General features: G+C 47.5%; 1 protein-coding gene across 1 annotated transcript in view; it reads right to left on the reverse strand.

Moving 5' to 3' along the window:
• Window positions 1–21,117, reverse strand: part of LOC138516970 (rho-related BTB domain-containing protein 2-like) — a 601,113-nt gene that overhangs the window by 42,599 nt on the left and 537,397 nt on the right. The window contains exon 8 of the mRNA XM_069632455.1: window positions 5,027–5,115. Coding sequence (XP_069488556.1) covers window positions 5,027–5,115 — 89 coding nt within the window. The remainder of the gene's footprint in view (window positions 1–5,026; window positions 5,116–21,117) is intronic.

The raw sequence follows: 21,117 nt of genomic DNA on the forward strand, positions 1-21,117 counted from the left end.
GATGTGCTGACATGCTAGATAAATACCCAATGTATTGCCACACACACATTGCATAGATCTGCCATGCATCCGAGGGAGCCTAACACCAGGTTCCACAGTCAAAGGGGCTTTCTAGCATAAAGGGGAACTGCACAGGACAACCCGACCATAAGTCAAACACATAAACCAGAGCTTCAATCAAAAGGCCTAAGCACAGGTCTACATCCTTAAAACTAAGGAAGTCTACAAAACGTGAGCCTAATTATGAACCCCTTAGACTAAGGTGAAACACCTGTGCATGAACCCAATTCTAAGCCCATGTGCCAAAAAGCACCAGGCAGCATAGGCTTCCTCCAATCCTACATTCTTAAGACCTTACCCCATGACTTAGTCCGCAAGCAGAACTCTGGTCTACTAGGGGACTAGGTAGCATGGGCTGGCCAGGTTCTTGATTTTAGGTTGTTACGAGCCATGACAGTCAAGGTATATTGGCTTAAGGAGGGTCAAAGGACACAGGGAATGGGGGTTGCTGGCAATTTATTCACCACAGTGCCTTGGTGTCCCACAGCAGGTACAAATCACTTGCTTGTAGCAGGGGTTTCTTTGGGACCTGTTTGTATTGCTGAACTTTTGCCATTTTCAGGGCCAATGGTTTGCACCCGGGACTGCTGATGGGGCCAGGGCTGGGATTGGTTACGAGTCCAACCGGCACACGGGTGTGATTTGGCACATTTGATTGGGCCAGGAGTCATAAGGCCTATCTGCCATTTTGTAATCCAGTGTGCCGTGTGTTTCTTGCTATGCCAATAGCCTATACCTGGGCATACCCGAACGACTTCTAAAAAAACTGCAATGCATACAAAATTCAGCAGCCAGACTCCTCCTCAAGCTACCCAGAAGGGAACACATCACACCCGCGCTAAAAATACTACACTGGCTACCACTGAAACAACGAATAAAGTTCAAGGCCATGTGCATCACGCACAGAGCAATACACAAACAAGGCGCAGAATTCCTAAGCGACAAACTACGCCTACACCAACCGACAAGAACACTAAGATCAAACACCGACATACGCCTGGAACCAAAACCCTACAGCAGGAAAAAACTTGGAGGATCGTCTTTCTCTCACCAGGCACCCAAAACCTGGAATGACCTATCTAAGAATATACGGAATAGAACAAACCACCTAGCATTCAGGAAACTCCTCAAATCATGGCTCTTCAAAGCATAACCACAACGGAGACGCACTGGAATGCCCAGACATTAAAACAATGACGAAAATAACTCCAACCTCGACCACTCTCAAATTGGACAAACACTCAACCAAAGAAGCAACCACCCGACAGAGCATAAAACATCATGGAAAATAGTCACAAAGGAAGGCTGCAGAGACTGACCACATACCTAGACCCAGACGAAAGCCTCAAGTGACTCCCCCACTCGTACGTACCGGACAAACATATCCAGACCGGCAGAAGCATCTAGATAGACGCTGGCCTGCGTCGCATCTAGATAGGATCGATTGAAGGATAACATGCCTGAGCCTAGAAAAACCTGAATGCTAACATGTGCCACACCTGGAGTTGTGAACACCAGCCTGCGTGGCGCTCTGATGGAGTTGTGAATGTTAGCATGCCCACACCTGGACGGATCTCTAAACACTAGCCTGCGCCGCATCCAGATAAAAGTGGGAATGTTGGCATGACCACACCTGGATGGAGTCCTAAACATGGGCCTATGCCGCGTCTAGATGGGAATGTGAGGGCCAACAAGTGCCACACTCAGACAGAACTGTGAATGTTAGCATGGTAAAGGTCAAGTAACCCACTAACCAATATAAGCTCAAACTCTGCATACTTATCTCACTCAAAAACTCACACAACCATCTCTCGCACAACAAGCCGCACGCACTTCACAACACTGCAACAACACATAAGCCGGAACAGCAGCACACGCGGATTGACTCCGATCCGATACCCGCACCAAAGCTCAGCACCCGGTATATACTGAGATGAAGCTGCCAACAGAACACCACTTCTCTCACTATCCTAATCCCTTCTTCACCTTACTTACCCATCCCACCTTTATCGTTTACAGATCCGCCTGAGCGTCTGGGGACCAATTCCGTTGGTGACGGTGCGCGGTACAAATACCTTTAACATTTAACATTAACATGAGTGTCTGTGTCCAGCATGCTAGTTTGGAGTTGTGAAAGCATTTGTTAGTCGTGTCAATGTCTTCTCCTTTGAGAGGATTTGAGAATTGTCCAGTTGCAGCACCTTTGTTTTATCTGCTTGCCGTGTTCATGAGGCTCATTCATAGTGGTATTCCTTGGCCCACTCAAGATAATGAAGGTAAACAAACGAATGGAGGGGGGTGGCGGGATACCAAGACCCTACTACTTACGGACCTCTGTGAATGAAACCCACTGCAGGATCAGGACCCAGCGGCTGCACAGATGAGTTTGGGTTTCTGGTTTGGGTCTGGCTAGTAGGGGTTGGGAGCTCAGAGAGAAAGGTATCAAACCCACGAACCAGTAAGGATCCAGATGAAGAAGGCACAACAAAGAAGACAGTGTAGAGACAACCCACATGGTAGAAGACCGAGCAATGAAGACAGCAGCAGGTGCTCGGAAGAACCCAGCAAAGGCTCCAGGTCAGCTTGGGGGAGCAGGATCTTACAGCCAGCCAGTAAGGACACATCCAGAGGCAATGGTTGCAAGCAAACCTAAGATGTCCCAGGACAGAGCGTCAACAAGCCACTAGAACATACACACCAGGAACACAGGGAAGGACTCCATACCTTAAGGCACCTGGGCCAAAGGATGTTACCAACTGTCTAGAGAGGACAGCCAGTCCAACCAGCCAAGAGGGTGGCAAGAAGCACAGGTAGGGCCCTGAATGAAAATCCACCAGCAGGTAAGGAGGAGGGTGCAAGAGCAATGGAGCCAGGGTCCAGCCAAGATGGCCGATTCAGGAAGCTGACCTGTCTCCAGGTTAGGAGACCATATGGAAATGTGGAATCCAAAGGGTGCCTCGCCGATATCACATTCACCCAGGATCAGCCCCCAAAATGCAATCCAGCCAGACACAGTTTCAGCAATTAACTAATCAGGCGCAGCCAAAACACACCAAAAACGCAGGCATCACCACACGGGGGGGTCTTGCTGACTAAGCCAGTGTACCGCTCAACAGAGGGTGTCTTCATGGACTATGGATCACGCAGCCAACACAACAACACTTTCAGCTGCGCTTTGTGGGCAGCACAAAGGGATGGCCAAAAACAGAATAGGTGGAGCAAGGCTTAAATAAACCTATCAGCACCCCAATGGATACCAAGCAAAGGCAGCAGGCTACTAATACAGTAAATGTGGCTACAACTACAGTGGAACAAAATGCATCTCTTAAAAAAGCACATATAGGCTACAAAGGGAAACATTCCCTCCAACCACAAAAGTAAAGTTTAAAAAAACATGGAAGCCATTAAAAGATTTAGTGGTCCATGAAAACTAAGGAACCAAAACCCTAAAATGTTATTCTGCCCAAAACGGTTTAAAGGTCATCCCAGGATTAATGCCATGGTCTTTACATATGTTGTCAAGACGGTACATCGTCCAAATCTCTGAAGCACTTTTCTGAATTCAGCGTAAGGTATGGTTGGCTCAAGGTACCTGTATTCTGAACAAAGAATGTATTCATCTTAAGCTTGCAAACTAACTTTCAGGTCTACTTTGTTCCGAGTGACGTTGAGGTGTGGAGCAGAAGGAAAGGCTTTTTTCAGGACACTGCTCCTCTAAACCCGTCAAGAGGCAGCCCAAGAGATTATAGACCAATATCAGGTTGCCTTTTTCTGCGCCCACACCCAGTCCGTCTCGCGCACAAGTGTATGTGATTGCTTGGAACGGCATAGGTTTCTTATCCTCTTGCCCCACCGTCTTCACCTGCGTCTTATCATTTGTTTCTGTTGCGCTCTGTTCCCAAGCTGGAATCTGCAGGCTTATTCTAGAGAAGCCAAGGAGGCCCTGGGTATCATGGAGGTACATACCTCTGAGCCACTTGACGTTGGTGCCTTCTTTGAGGAGCAGGCTGATGATGCGGAGGAGGCACCTGGAGCCAGTTTGAGGGTTTTGCCAATTTAAGGTTTCCCGTTACTCCTGTACGCTTAAGGAGAAGCACAATACTCACCTCTGTAAAACTGAGATTTTAGGTCGAAGTTTTTCGGAAAATCAGCATCAGCATCAGCATGAAGACTAACTTGCTAAACTGATGTTTCAGAGGCGCTGAAGAGTAGACATTGAGGAAACTGTGGTCATGCATGGCCAAACCGATCACCTCCGTTGGTAAGGACTATAAAAACAAGGAAATTCCCTTTTTCTTTGAACAGGTGGGATTAGCAATATGTAGATGATATATAAAAGGCATTGGCAATAGAGGCAGGGTCTCACATAAGAGGAACACCTGACATAGGACATGTGGGAGTTCATGCTATTAGTGTAAGCTGAACGCAGGTCAAATACGCTTTGGGGAAGGGGGGGCATGAAAGAATGGAGGTCTAGCATGAAATCATTCTCTCTAAATAAGTGTGAAGCAGAGTGCTTAAAGAAAGAGCAGAAGCTGCAGAGGCTCCAGCCGCCCTTCTTGATGAAGATAATCGTCTCTGTCTGGGTCAGTGACATACCTCTACGCCCCCAGTGATGTTTGAGTATGTACGCAGGTCGAAACCTCAAAGGCCTGCACATGCTTGCAGGCTATGCGCAGGTTTTTAAGACTTTAGTTGCAGTATTCCTGCCTCTTCCATAGGGATAGTTTGTTTACTAATATGTGCCATAATATACACCACTAATGACATTGCCAACTGGCACCTGGATGAACGGAACACAGATCTCCTGCCACAAGAGTCTGTCACACTGCTATCATGATGTAGAACCAGCCGAATCAGGACTCACCCAACAGAAACACAACACAAAGATTACAAAACGAGGAGCACAACTGGTGGTTCACTAGGGTCCCATGTATGCATGTGTAGTGGACTACACAACTCTTACCTGAGCCATGTCCAGGTAGATCAGCACCTGGCCATCAATGTCCACGCCCTGGACGTAGGCCCTGAGGAGCTCATCCACTGCGTGCTGCTCTGGAAAAGAAAAGCAGGGTTAGCAAACAGTGGTGAAAGTGACAGAGAAAAGGCACGCAGCAGAGGTAAGAGGAGTAACGTTGAAGATTTGGAAGGCTGCCACCCGTCTCGTGCTTCTCAACGGTATCTGGTCATTGCATCTAATGCCATTCCATCAAATTAATTTTTTCCATCGAAAAAAATGTGCATCGAATGCATGTTTTGGGGGCAGGGGGGTAAAGGGTTAATTTTTGTTCAGGTGGATTTTAAAGGGTAAAAAATGGGGGTCGATGCACATTTTTTAGATGGGAAAAATTTGATGCAAATGCATTTAGATGCAAGGAATTCGATGCAATGACCATAAACCCTACTCAACACAGCTCAGCGTGAATCGGAGCAGCACAGGGCCTAAATGGCTATAGGCAATTGAAGCCCCTCAATACAAAGGGTCGCACCATTCGGCACTGCCTTGTCTTTGCCGGGGTCTCTCTACCCAGAAAATATCCACTGATCCCAAACACTGCCCCCCTCGTTCCTCCCAAGTGCCGATGGGGGCGAGGTTGGAAGCCCATTCCCGAACCACTTGAGCTAGAGGAAGGGAAGGAGGGGTAGAGAAGGCAAAGCTGCCCCCTGCCGGGATGAGCACCAGCTGCAATTTATGTTCAAGACCACCTCTTAGCCAGAGTTTCTAAATCACAGTCATGGCCGGTTAGTGCCAGGCCCCTCGCAGGCACTGTTGGATTGACCAGAGTATAAACACCAAATCCACTCTTTAATGAATTTGCAACTTGCGTGTGAAATCTTGTAAGAACCTGGAAACAGTAGTGTTGGGTGGATGGGGGTGGAAGAAGGAGGTGTTGAGCGGGAATTAATGTGTTTTTCTGCCAGGATCCTAAAAACCAAGTAACTTTGTCCTATTTCCCAGGGAGGGCCGGGAGAAGAACATGTATAGTTATAATGATCACATTTTAATTAGCCCTCGGGAGAGGCCCAGCTGACAGTTGGGTTTTAACCATCCTACTCGGCTGTTTTTAAGACAATACATTACAAAAATAAACAGCACCAAATCATCCATAAACACCTACCGACCCAACAAATAAATCACCACTGCCGCACACTCATTACACCAACGTTGCCAATATCATCATCTGCAGTGCCAAGGGTCTGTTGCTAATTTAAAGAGGAAACAAGATCACCCTAAAATCTCTGCTGAAAAATTACAAAAGCCGGGGCACAATTAGTTCTTACCTATGCACCCTATTATGGACTTGAAGAGGAGTCCAGTGGTGTAAACTAATGAATATGATAAATTGTGTACCACCTTGTATGTGCCATCTGTCCCCTTTGTGTGCACGCTGGGGTTCAGCGATCAATGGGACCATCAGGAACTGGCAAACATCCCATGACCTCCGTTCATGCTGTGGGCAGTTTACAGAAGATGTGCAACATTGGTGAGAGAGGTCACAGCAGAAAGAACACTCAGAACTGCCAGTTAAAGAGCAACACATCCTCTGCCAAAGGTCATCGGGTCCATTAGGCCTTACTATTAGTAAGTCCTTGACCTAGGAAAGCAAACATGCAAGTACCGGTGCAACATCAGCCGATGGGACCGTCCACAGGAAACTATGATCCATCTTAAGAGCGCTGGAATCGCAGTGGAAAGGTTTCCATGGCATCAGGACTTCTGGCAATGAATCTTAAGCTGTGGCTAAGAGACCGATTACAGACACTGGTCACACACCGCACAGAGCGGTTACGTTATCATGCTGACACACCACATCAACATAAAGCTTGGAACCGCAGCATCCCAAATTTGGCGGAAAATCATCACTAGCCTTGAAAAAGTGCAACAACAAGAGCGAATAACAAGTTGGCAGCTCTGTTCCAGACTATCAAAATAAATAGAGGGCCCACAAGTCCAAATGAAAGGACTGTACACAGGTGAGGATCAACCCATTGACCAATACACTTGCCCTAATCTTCAATCATAGTTGCTCTCTAGTAAACAGGCCATGCAAGGAATCAATTTCTAAACAACGTCAAGCTAGAACTTCCTTCTCTCTGGGATCCATCTCCATGTATCATTCCATTAGCTTGGAAGAGTAAGCAAAGGCCTCCGCTTCCAAACACAGCAAGGCTATGATTCATCCTTACGAGCACTGGATGAACTGTGGGAAGGTAAGATAGGACAACAGGATGCATCGAGCAGAGAAGCGGAAATCAAACAGGAAATGGAGCGGACAAACACGTCCTGCAGAACAGCGGTTAGGCCAAAGGACAAGCAAAGACTATTGTATAAAAGGTACTGGCCGCTCATCGCAGCAGGCAAAGGAGACTTGTGTTTCTGTGTATGTCTGATGCAGTGCACCTGGAATATTCCCAACCTAAAATGGAAACTCGCCCATTTTAATAGGCATCAGAGTCTATGCGTGCAAGTATTCTCGTTTTAATGGTACCGAGCGGTGTATGGAAGGCATGGTATCAAAGTAAGACAGACACAAGGGATCACAGTTCAAGGTTGTTTATCAAACTGTAAAAAATGGGCGAGATAAACGTCTGATCTAAACCTAAATCTAAGATGGGAGCAAGTTACAACCATCAAATAATAATAAGGCAGTCCTTGTGAGGTCTTGCCAAATAAAAGAGCCTGTACTAACAAACCTATTGCCAGTCCTTACCACTAAATACAATAGTGTGGGGGGAATGTTCACCAGAAAAGAAAGAAGTGCTCCCAAAATGATAAGTCGGAATTTTACCCATGTTTTTAAGCACGTGACAAGGCAGGTCTCTTAAGCACAGCACACACCTGGGCGTCACTGGCACAAGCTTCCAGTTCCTTTCTCTATATCAGGGCCTTCTCTGCCCAAATCTTTTCTCATGCAGTCTCTTGCTACAGAGGGCCCGATATGCCAAAACAACAAAAAGTTCCTTCCGTTAATCTTCACGTCGGGTGATTGAGCCTTGAAACACTTGTGTCTAGGCGCGTTATTAATGCCATATCATACCCTTCTCCCTTGAATCCCCTCAGCCAGGCTCCGATCCTCTGAATGATTAGCCTCCCTCAGTCGGGCTCAAACCAACCACTCACTGTGGACATCCCTCAGTCGGGTTCATACTTATTGTCACAATGTAGTTCACTTTGCTTCTTCACAGAGTGGGATTCACTTCTCTATGCTTTTCTCTTGACGTCCCTCGGTCGTGTTCACTACCCCCTTTCAATCATCTCTTCATTTGTAATATTCATAAGTCTTTTTAAACAATCGCACAATGTTCAGATTAGGTCTCCTTCATCTGGGCTCAGACCTCCCAAAGCACTTTGGCAATTTGAACAGATGTCCGAAGGGCGATCATGTCTCGCCGGGCCACCCTGTTGACCTATGGAAAGTGCGGGTTCACAAAATTACGGTTCGCACAGCGCTCTCCTACAGCCGGACGCAAACGTCTGTTTCAATTCCCTCGGTCAGATTCACAGTTTCACAATTGTCAAAACCTCCTGCACCGTGTCAAGGACTTTTGATTGTACAAGGGGTTTGACTTCAGCCTTGTATGACAACCTTCAAACCTCACGCTTGCCTTCCCTAGGGCCTCTTGGTATTCGTAGTGTTAATATTTTCCTCAGTTCACATTCTCTTTGTTCAGGAGAGGGGTACCAGCTAGAGTCCTTTGAATGAGTGCCCACGTGGCGCCGGACCACTATATCTCTGGTATCAAGTTAGTTCACAACAAAAGACCTCCGTCTTATTAATCTTCTTAATATTGCCACTGCAACCTTGAGTCTAACAAAGTCTGGTCTCCTTCAGGTTTTTCCGACTCACCGGCTGTGCTGAATTCTTTGGCGTTTCTCTTGCCGATGGAGTCAAGCACGGTACCACAATGTTAACCACATCTCCCTGCCGCGGCTATCAGGGCGGGAAGGTTCCATGTACCGCTGACATCCGTCACACCATTTGCCAGCTGCGAATCCTGGTCTTTTTGTTCCTTTGTCGGAGGCTTCATGGGTCTGGGTTGAAAAGGGCAAGGGCAGGTCTTGCTGCCTTTCTCCTCTGTTTGAACTGCTGTCCTGGGTAATAACTGCTTCCTCATGCATTCGGCCTTGCTCAGAGTGTGCTCTCGTGTTCCGCCTTTTCTCCCGATGCAAAAGGGAAATGGCGGTCAGGTGTGTGTCGTCATCAATTGCCTGACTCTGCCTGACATGTCAGGTAAACGGCCCGGTTTTGGTCTGTTGTCGCTCACAGTGTGATAAAGTGTTTGTGTTGGAAAGGGAGCAAGGGGACAGAGTTTCTAAATATCCTACTTGGCAGGATGGGGAAAAGGTGTCACAAGGAAGGGGATAACGCGTCTCACCCTTCGGTGTCCCACTTCCACTCCCCGAGGACCCATCCAGGTGATCCTCTCCCACTGGTCCACCCCCAGGAACTACATCCAATAGCAACAGAGTTTCCTGTCCACCTGGATGACAGCTCCCCTGGGACTAGCTAGGGAGACACCTTCAGGTTTCTCACAGCATCCTGTCTGCGTGTGAACTAAGATTTACTCCTCTGTTGAGCTGCGATGAGCTCTAATGAAAGCAGACCATGTTTCTGAAGTTACTTTGCAGCCCCTCTAGATGGGCTTGGGTTTTAGATTGCTAATCTAAAATGGATAACACTTTGCCCTGGAACAACAAATACTTGGGTCATTGTCTGGTCGCGTCTACAAGAATCCAATGCTTAATAAAGTTGAGAGAATGTAGACATTAATACATACATTTACTGAAAAGAATCAATTTCACTTGGAATGCTCGACTTAGAATGGGGCCTCCTCCAAGTGCTGTATCCTGTTTTGCATAACTTACACAGCACTATGCATCTGCACATTCTAGTATATTTGGGAGCTGTGGAAGTTCCAGCCTCATGCACCAGAAATATCAGTGCTGTGCATATACTTTACAGAGGCCAAAATATTTTTATTTTATTTCAGTTTGTATTGTTTAAAGTGCAGACCTAGCTCGAGAGCACAGGAGCGGTGTACAGAGTGCAGTTAGCCAGCATTTTGGCTGCCATCTTTTAACAGTAGCGCAGTACTGTGAGGATTGTGCGTCGGTATATGTGTGCATTGGAATTAATTCTTGGTCAGGTGTTGAGCCACGTTTTGAGATATTTGTGAAACTGGACAATTGTGGGGGCATTCCGAGCCGACCCCGGGATTGAGTTCCAGAGGGTGGGTGCATGACAAGAGAAGGATTGTTTGCGGGCCCGCTTAGTGGATGAGTTGTGATTCAGGCCCGTTGGTCGATTTACTGCACCAGGAGCGTGTGGCACCAGATATGTGGAGCTTAGCCGCCAGGTACGTTGGTGTGCTACTTGTGACTGCTCTGTAGATGATACATGCAGTCCTGAACAGTATCCTGGGTTGGAGGGTGTTAGGGAGAATTCTCTGTTTAGGCTGAATTTCCTAACCTAGTGAGTCCCCCAGCAGCTTTGCTGGATTTTTGGGGTTTATTTTTTTCTCCTGCCAAGAGTGAGACTCTTTTACCCTCACTCTTGGACATGACTTGAGAGTGTTTCTGTGACTTGCTATGTGCTTATGGGCTATGGGGTATTTTTTTCCCATAGGCTATCATTGGGTTTTGAATGTGTGTTACACAGCACCCTCCGTGCAGTAACACAGGGGTGTCATAGTGACTCCCAAACATAGACTCCACACCCTGGGGCTGACTACTGTCTCCCTGGGTCTGTAAAGTCACCATTGACTTTACTAGTCTTAACTTAGGAACTTAACCAGTACAAACCATCTTACTGTGGAAGTACTGGTAGGGGCAATTAGATTGCCCCTGGGTCTGTTGTCGAGGGGGTACTGTCCCGTCCCCCCTCGCCGAGTTCTGGCTGGTGGCAGTGGATACCACGGAAATATTCCACCGGAATATTTCCCAATGGGATTTCCCATTGTTTTGAATGCACCACTTTTTGGTGCAATGTTAAAGATACCGCCGGTTTATTTATTTAATATAAACTCACCGGTTGGGATTTTTTGCCAGAACTCGCCGCCAAAATGGCGTCTAGGTTCACTTCAGTAACCCTGAATCCGAGTCGAGCCTTTGTTCCACTTTTGGCGGGCTTCTGCACAGAAGCCCTCCAAAGTGGTGCCATTCTGTCTGGGTACCACCGGGGGCGTGGGAGGGGGTTTAGGCACCCTGGACTGAGTTGCCTTGCCAACTCAAGTCGCACTCTGGTGTGATTGGCCCAAGTGGTGAGCCCCCCCCGCTCACCACTTAGCATGTTTGAGTGACAGCTAGGCTGTATGAATGGGGGTTTGCTGCATAAAAGCAGGGTTTTTGGGACTGGTTCTTCAGAAGTCGCCACAGGACCTAAGAAGCCGAAGAGGGAGAAGCCGAGCCAACCTGCCAAGACGACACCACCGGTGGAGCCCTGCAGAACCGTCTCACCACCTTTTTTTCCCGACGACAGAGGAGATCTCCCGCCGGAGAGTCATCTTCCCTTGACTGGTGGGGACAACCAGTTTCTGCCTTCTTTTTGCCGTCCCGAAGCATCTCGTGGCCGCCTGGCCTGTGCCAAGCCCCCCGGCAACCGGGATACCACTTTTTACCTCAACCGCGAAAGAGGAGAAAAATCCTTTGTGATCGGAAAACTCCACGGCTGGTCTCTTCCCTGGTAGTGCAACGATCTGCAGCTTTCCTCCACGTCGGAATCACCTCTTCCCCTGGACGACGCCGCGACTTGCACCCACTACCAGGAACAACTACCACCGCTGGAGGATCCTTTCCACTTTTAAAGGTACTGTGTTCCGCCCGGCTTCCCTTGCCACCGATTGTACGGGGTAGATTTAGCCCTCGGCTCTCTAACCTGGGTAAGCCTGGGACACCCTAACTAAACTTTTCTAATCTCAGAAAAACCTTTTCTACTCACCTGTAAAGACTTGTGACATTGTGTGATCTTGGGCATATTTTCGCCTGGCTCCCTCTAAAGCGGGCCCCGAACCAATTCTCCTTGTCCCACAATTGATTGTCTTTCTAACCTTATGTGAAAAGTGTTTTACTTTGATGTTTGCATTACTCCTACCTTTTTCCCTCCCTTTTCAGTAACTTGTTGGAGTGCCATCTAACGTTAAGCGCTCACCTCTGTTTGGAAATAAGTGGTGTTAACTTAGACTTGTCCAACAAATGACTAGGGATGTACATATAATTAATAGTGACTGTGTTTTGACTTACTTACCTTTTTCTGTGCTAGTGTAATTTATGAGTGTGCCTTTAAAATAAATAAGTATATACTTTACACCTAGCTCTGGTCAGTGTTTGCTTATACTACTGTGCCTCTGTACCTATCCTGCATCCTCTATATACTGTCTAACTCTTCTTGAGGGAAGTCTGACTGCTCAGCCACAGCTACCACAGTGAATCTGTGTGGTACAGACTGCTACCAAGTGGGTTTACTGCCAACACCTGTAGACTTAAATCTTTTGCAGTGGTCCCAGAGAGAACTGCACAGGTTTCTGCCTAACACTGGTGGCAGCGGTGGGATTTGTATTGAGTATACACTTTAGTGTACTTTTGAGATACTTTAGTGCAACTAACCACAAAGCTTAAGCACAAGAAGAAAAAGTCATTTTCTAACCTGTCTACTATGGAAAGTTATAGTCAAGAATCCCTTGCTACAAAAACTGCTGATTGTCTAAGACTTTTCTGTAAGCATAAGAATCTCATGACTAAAGGAAAGAAAATGGAACTAATAGAAAGGTTGTTAGAAAACCAAAGTCTGGATGATGGTTCAGAGGAACCTATCACCCCAGCAAATGTAGAGAACAGCAATGATATTGATATTGAACAAAGTATTGATGATCTTGGGTCAGAACCAGAAGAGGAGGATGAAACTGTTGTAGATGTTCACTCTAGGCCTCTATCTGCTCTACCAGCTGTACCTACTGGACCTTTGCCAGGTCCCACATTTGGTCCTCAGTACTATGAACTGGAGAAAATGAAACTTGAATTAGAGTACAAGAAACTTACTGCTCAAACTGAAAAAGAACTAAGGCTAAGAGAAATGGAGCTCAAGTATGAGCTAGAATTGAAGAAATTGTCTGTTGAGAATGCTTCTCTCTCTGGCTCCTCTAGAAGTTCCAGTCCTAAAAGACCCCGGATGCCTAAAGAATTGATTGGTATGTATGAGCCTAAGTTGGATGTGTTGGATTGGTTGTCTATGTTGGAGTATAATCATGGGCTCCAGAACATCACAGGTAATGAGTTACTCACCTGGTTGTTCTCTAGGCTTCCCCCTGTTGCAACTGATGTGGTAATGGAGTTGGGGGAGGAGGATAGGAAAGAGTATGAATGTGTGAAACTAGCTTTGATAGCTAGGTTTGGGAAGACCCCTTCCCAGTATCTTAAGAGGTTTAGAGGCCTCAAAAAGCATGATGGTACCCCTTGGGCTACCTGGGTGTGTGAAGGGTTGAAAACTTAGAGGGATGGATTAAGGGTTACAAAGTGAACACTTGTGAAGGAATGAGAAATCTTGTAATGATGGAGTCAATTTATGATGCCTGCTCTCCTGAGCTCAGACAGCACTTGGCTGATTCACAGGAATTAGATCCTAGGAAACTAGCTAAGGCTGCTGACTTGTGGGTTGCCAACAGGGCTACTCACAAGGATTCTGGGGTAACTCAGAAGAAGGATGAGGGAAGACAGCCTAAGAAAGACTCCAAAGAGAACTCTAATAATTCTAATTCCAAAGAGGGCCCCAAACCAAACCATAAGGGTAAGCCACCTGGGAAACCACAGCAGAGTAGTATACCTTCTGGTGCTAAACCAGAAGGAGGTCAGAACAAGCCTCCATTCCAAAGGACCTTTGGGGCCTGTTATGTTTGTAAGGCTACTGACCATGTGAAAGGAGATCCCAGATGTAAGGGTAAACCTTCAGGGGTCCAGCTTGTCTCCTTAGCCTTCGCTCCAGAGGAGGAAGTCACTATGGCAAGTGGAAACTTTCTACTTCTGGCTGATGAACCCACTGGAGTCTCAGCCAGTGTTTCTTTAGTCTCTCTGGAGTTGTGGGAACAACAAAATTTAGATGTGTATAATTCTATCCCAGATAATACTAAAGAGTATTATAAGGACAGTGTCCACGTGAATGGTCAGGAGACTCCTGCCATCAGGGACACTGGGGCCAGCATAACTGTGGTGGATGAATCATTTTTCAAGGCAGAGGATGTTGCCAAGGCACCCAAATGCCTCACCAAGTTAGCTGGAGGGCCTGTGCAGATGTGTCCCCAGTTACCAGTTCTCATCCAGTGTAATGATATGGCTGTGAAGATACCTGTCAGTATACAATGTGAAGTGCCAGGAAGGGTTTTGTTGGGAAATGACCTGAAAGCTCTTGGAGTTGTGTCACATACTCCCAGACCTCCTAGTAAAAGGTTACAGGAGCTCACCAAATCTGCAAGAGAGAAAACCCTGCGAGGTTTATCTCAGGAGATGATGACAGAAATCACTCCTCTCCCACTGGAGCAACTCACTGCAGTAACTACCAGATCAGGAGCTTGGGGCAACCCAAGACTCCTAGGAAAAAGCCTACAGCAAGCACCCCAGTGCTTCCAACAAGGACTTCCCCGAGGTTGTCCAAAGTTACACCTGTAACTCCACCTCCAGCTGTGGCTGAGAGGGAGGTACAACCCTGTCTGGTTGAACTAGACTCTGAAGAAGAGCTAGTAGGAGGCCTAGAACTTATTGGAGACCTGGATCCGGCTGACCATCCTGAGCTGCAGTCTTTACTGGCAGAAGGTGGACCCAGCAGGACAGCTTTTCGTAAGGGACAAAGAGAATGTCCAACTCTGGAGGGCCTTCGCCAACAGGCAGCTTCTCAGGCTGATGGGCAAGAGCCTGGGAAGTATAGGTTACACTGGGAAGATGGCCTCTTCTACAGTGAACCAACTGAATCTGAACCTGGAGCCTACCAACGCCTGGTAGTGCCCCAAGAGAACAGACAACAGTTCTTGCAACTAGCCCACGAGATTCCTTTGGCTGGTCACTTGAGTTTCAAGAAGACCAAGGAAAGGCTCTCTCTCTACTTTTATTGGCCAAAGATGGGGGCTGAAGTAGATAGATATTGCAGGAGCTGCCATACCTGCCAGACTTCTGGTAAGGTTGGTTCCAAGAATGTGGCACCTTTAGTGCCTCTGTCAGGTCTGTTAGTTGAATCAGTGCTCTCTTTGTCAGATGAATCAGATTCTGAAGTTACCCCCTCCCCTAACTCCTCACCTTCTTCTTCTTTCCAGGTACCCTTCTTTTCTCTTCTCCTGGAAGGTTCTTTTTTTTTATGGAGGTAAGGACGGCCCCGAAAGGAAGCCACCGTGTCTCCAAGGAGGAAGACCAGGGGGCTCCTCTCCCGGAACCGCCTAGGAGGGGAAAAAGCCTATAAGGCACAAAAAACCCCTAAATCCTATATTGTTCGTAGATTGGTCTCCGGAAAGGTGAGTAGAACTGTAGACCGGAAGTATCCCGTGGAGTGATGCCTTGGAAGGGCAGTAGTCCACAGACAACCAGGAACAAACACAGGCGTCTGAACTCAAATCGATAAACAAAGGCAGTCCAAATGTAGGCAGGAGTCTGGTACACGGTGAGTAACAGGCAGGTATCTTTAGGCGGCAAGAATAGGCAATCCGGAGAACAGGCAAGGGTCTGGTACACGGCAGGGCAATAGTAGATATACCCAAAGGAACAAGGAGTGAGAAAGGAAGGAAAGACCTGGTAAAAAAGATATAAAAAAATAAGGAAAACAAGAAAGGGAAGACCGAAAAGGGTAGAATGTAGAAGGAAGGAAGGGGGGTAACAGACTGGAAGGAGGCGAAGAAGGTGGGTGTAAGAAATGTTACGGGAAAAGGGAAAACAAAGAAAGGCTAGTTAAATAGGAAATAAAGGTGGAAAAAAGCGGCGCCCAGAAAGGCGCAGTACTACAAAACAAAAAGGAATGGAAGTAGTAGCTGGCAAGGGGGAGGCGAACGGGAAACTAGCAGCAAGGCTCAGGGATACGAAAACCCGGAAGCGTTGCGACGCATCCCCGACCCGGAAGGAGCTGGTAAAGAGTCCGAGTCGGGGAGCGTCACAACCAATGAAATCAGGGCAGAGGGGAGAAAAACGTAGGAAAAGGGGGCGTGGCCTAAACGGAGGTAAATGAAAACGAAACTAGCGTTCGTGTCGCCATCGGTTCCACAAACGCCAGGTATTCCGTGATGTGACAGCCTCTCCCAGTTGTGGGAGTCCCATTTGAGAGGGTAGGGATTGACATTGTTGGTCCCCTTGATCCCCCAACCTCCTCAGCCAACAGGTTTATCCTTGTTGTAGTAGACCATGCTACTAGGTACCCTGAGGCAATTCCTATGAGGACTGTTACAGCTCAGGCTGTGGCTAAGGCCCTCCTTGGTATCTTTACCAGGGTTGGGTTTCCTAAGGAGGTGATCTCTGACAGGGGGTCAAATTTTATGTCCAACTACATGAAAGCCATGTGGAAAACCTGCGGAGTCACCTACAAGTTCTCAACCGCATACCACCCCCAGACAAACGGATTGGTAGAAAGGTTTAACAGAACCATGAAGAGCATGATAGGTGCTTTAGAAGAACCCCTTAAAAAGAAGTGGGACCTTCTATTGCCATGCCTTCTCTTTGCTTATAGAGAAGTCCCTCAGGAGGGAGTAGGTTATTCTCCCTTTGAACTTCTCTATGGCCATCCAGTCAGAGGCCCCTTGGCCCTGATTAAGGAGGGGTTGGAGAGTGCTCCTTCCCCCAAGCCAGTCAGAGTGACTGACTATGTGATAGGGCTCCGAAGGAGAATGTCACACATGATGGCAGAAGCAAGTGACAACTTGAAAGCTGGCCAAGCTCTGATCAAACATTGGCATGATCAGAAGGCTAACATGGTTGAGTTTACTCAAGACCAGCTAGTTCTAGTTATGCTTCCAACAAGGCAGAGGGCATTGCAAGACAAATGGATGGGACCCTTCAAGGTTGTGGGAAAACTTGGAGAGGTCAACTATCTGGTGGATCTGGGCAAACCCAGGGAAGCTCCCAGAGTCTTCTACACCAACCGCCTCAAAGCCTATGTCTCTAGACCAGAAGTAGGAGCATTGCTTCTAGCTTCATCAGAAGAGGAGGAGGAGAGTGAAGCTCTACCTGACCTCCTCAGAGGCTTACCTTTGGACGAAAAGGTTGAAGGAGTAAATCTCTCTTCAGACCTGACCCCTGAGCAACAGGAGGAGTGCAAAGCTATGTTAAATCATTTTGCCCCCCTGTTCTCACTTTCACCAGGCTTGACCCCTTGGGGACAGCATGATATACTCACTGGTGACTGTCTGCCAGTCAAAAGCAGAGGATATAGAATGTCAGAACATGTCAGAACCCACATCAAAGGTGAGGTCAAGAAAATGCTTGATCTCGGGGTAATAGAGCCCTCTACTAGTCCATGGTCTAGCCCAGTGGTGTTAGTACCAAAGGCAGGATCCAAAGAGTTGAGATTCTGTGTGGACTATAGAGCTCTTAATGCAGTCACCAAGACTGATGCCCACCCTTTGCCCAGGACAGATGAGTTGGTGGATAAACTTGGGGCAGCCAAGTACCTCAGCACACTGGACCTTACGTCAGGCTATTGGCAAATAGCCCTGACAGACCATGCCAAGGAGAAAACTGCCTTTTCTACCCCAGTTGGCCTATACCAATTCAAGGTTATGCCTTTTGGACCGAAAAATGCACCTGCAACCTTCCAAAGGATGGTGAACCAAGTTCTAGCTGGGATGGAGGACTTCTGCATGGCATACTTGGATGACATTGCAGTCTTCAGCCACTCCTGGGAGGAACATGTTTTGCAGGCTCTTGAGCAGGCCAATCTGACCATAAAGGCAAGCAAATGCCAAATTGGTCAGAGTAAAGTGGTCTACCTTGGGCATGAGGTAGGAGGTGGAGAAATAAGGCCTTTGCTCAGCAAGATTGAAGCTGTGCAAAATTGGACAACACATACTACTCAGACCCAGGTGAGAGCCTTCTTAGGCCTCACTGGGTACTACAGGAATTTCATTGAGAACTATGGGACCATAGCTTCTCCTCTGAATGTGATCTCCTCTCCAAAATTCCCTAAAAAAGTCAAATGGAATGAGGAATGCAATCAGGCCTTTGAAAACCTGAAGAAAGCTCTTTGCCAAGCTCCAGTACTCAGAGCTCCTGACTACCACCAAACTTTCATTGTACAAACTGAGGCTTCCAATGTAGGTATAGGTGCAGTTCTTAGCCAACTGGATGAGAAGGGTAGGGAACACCCCATTTGCTTCATCAGTAGAAAACTGAAGGATCCTGAAACAAGGTGGGCAACAATAGAAAAAGAATGCTTTGCTATTGTGTGGGCACTGAAGAAGTTTAGGCCATACTTGTATGGTTCTACTTTTGTCATTCAGACTGACCACCAACCCTTGAGATGGTTAATGCAGATGAAAGGGGAAAATCCAAAACTATTGAGATGGTCAATCTGCCTTCAAGGGTTTGATTTCACCATTGAGCACAGGTCAGGGTGTCACCATCAAAATGCTGATGGACTCTCTAGGATGTATGTCATCGACTAGAGGTATGAGGTTCATCCAGGAGTGGATTAAATCCTCCTGTCCCTTAGTCTTGGGGGGGCGAGTGTTAGGGAGAATTCTCTGTTTAGGCTGAATTTCCTAACCTAGTGAGTCCCCCAGCAGCTTTGCTGGATTTTTGGGGTTTATTTTTTTCTCCTGCCAAGAGTGAGACTCTTTTACCCTCACTCTTGGACATGACTTGAGAGTGTTTCTGTGACTTGCTATGTGCTTATGGGCTATGGGGTATTTTTTTCCCATAGGCTATCATTGGGTTTTGAATGTGTGTTACACAGCACCCTCCGTGCAGTAACACAGGGGTGTCATAGTGACCCCCAAACATAGACTCCACACCCTGGGGCTGACTACTGTCTCCCTGGGTCTGTAAAGTCACCATTGACTTTACTAGTCTTAACTTAGGAACTTAACCAGTACAAACCATCTTACTGTGGAAGTACTGGTAGGGGCAATTAGATTGCCCCTGGGTCTGTTGTCGAGGGGGTACTCTCCCGTCCCCCCTCGCCGAGTTCTGGCTGGTGGCAGTGGATACCACGGAAATATTCCACCGGAATATTTCCCAATGGGATTTCCCATTGTTTTGAATGCACCACTTTTTGGTGCAATGTTAAAGATACCGCCGGTTTATTTATTTAATATAAACTCACCGGTTGGGATTTTTTGCCAGAACTCGCCGCCAAAATGGCGTCTAGGTTCACTTCAGTAACCCTGAACCCGAGTCCAGCCTTTGTTCCACTTTTGGCGGGCTTCTGCACAGAAGCCCTCCAAAGTGGTGCCATTCTGTCTGGGTACCACCGGGGGCGTGGGAGGGGGTTTAGGCACCCTGGACTGAGTTGCCTTGCCAACTCAAGTCGCACTCTGGTGTGATTGGCCCAAGTGGTGAGCCCCCCCCGCTCACCACTTAGCATGTTTGAGTGACAGCTAGGCTGTATGAATGGGGGTTTGCTGCATAAAAGCAGGGTTTTTGGGACTGGTTCTTCAGAAGTCGCCACAGGACCTAAGAAGCCGAAGAGGGAGAAGCCGAGCCGACCTGCCAAGACGACACCACCGGTGGAGCCCTGCAGAACCGTCTCACCACCTTTTTTTCCCGACGACAGAGGAGATCTCCCGCCGGAGAGTCTTCTTCCCTTGACTGGTGGGGACAACCAGTTTCTGCCTTCTTTTTGCCGTCCCGAAGCATCTCGTGGCCGCCTGGCCTGTGCCAAGCCCCCCGGCAACCGGCATACCACTTTTTACCTCAACCGCGAAAGAGGAGAAAAATCCTTTGTGACCGGAAAACTCCACGGCTGGTCTCTTCCCTGGTAGTGCAACGATCTGCAGCTTTCCTCCACGTCGGGATCACCTCTTCCCCTGGACGACGCCGCGACTTGCACCCACTACCAGGAACAACTACCACCGCTGGAGGATCCTTTCCACTTTTAAAGGTACTGTGTTCCGCCCCGGCTTCCCTTGCCACCGATTGTACGGGGTAGATTTAGCCCTCGGCTCTCGAACCTGGGTAAGCCTGGGACACCCTAACTAAACTTTTCTAATCTCAGAAAAACCTTTTCTACTCACCTGTAAAGACTTGTGACATTGTGTGATCTTGGGCATATTTTCGCCTGGCTCCCTCTAAAGCGGGCCCCGAACCAATTCTCCTTGTCCCACAATTGATTGTCTTTCTAACCTTATGTGAAAAGTGTTTTACTTTGATGTTTGCATTACTCCTACCTTTTTCCCTCCCTTTTCAGTAACTTGTTGGAGTGCCATCTAACGTTAAGCGCTCACCTCTGTTTGGAAATAAGTGGTGTTAACTTAGACTTGTCCAACAAATGACTAGGGATGTACATATAATTAATAGTGACTGTGTTTTGACTTACTTACCTTTTTCTGTGCTAGTGTAATTTATGAGTGTGCCTTTAAAATAAATAAGTATACACTTTTACACCTAGCTCTGGTCAGTGTTTGCTTATACTACTGTGCCTCTGTACCTATCCTGTATCCTCTATATACTGTATAACTCTTCTTGAGGGAAGTCTGACTGCTCAGCCACAGCTACCACAGTGAATCTGTGTGGTACAGACTGCTACCAAGTGGGTTTACTGCCAACACCTGTAGACTTACATCTTTTGCAGTGGTCCCAGAGGGAACTGCACAGGTTTCTGCCTAACAGAGGGAAAGCCAATGTAGTTTGCGTAGGATGGGGGTAATTCAGTCAAATTTCTGTGCTCCTGTAATAGGATGCGTCGCAGTGTGGTGGACTGATTTTAGGGGAGCCAAGTGAGCAGCTGGGAGCCCAGTCAGGAGAGTATTTCCCCCATCTATGCACGAGACCACAAGGGTCTGCACTACGGTCTGGCTTGGTTTGGCTTTTCAAAGGGTAGAGATTCCGAGCCAGGCTATTTGGCCCTTCTTGGCTACATGTTTCTGGAAGGACAGGCTGTT

The sequence above is a fragment of the Ambystoma mexicanum genome, chromosome 6q (genome assembly GCF_040938575.1).
Source record: "Ambystoma mexicanum isolate Mex_15411 chromosome 6q, UKY_AmexF1_1, whole genome shotgun sequence".
NCBI lineage: Eukaryota > Metazoa > Chordata > Amphibia > Caudata > Ambystomatidae > Ambystoma > Ambystoma mexicanum.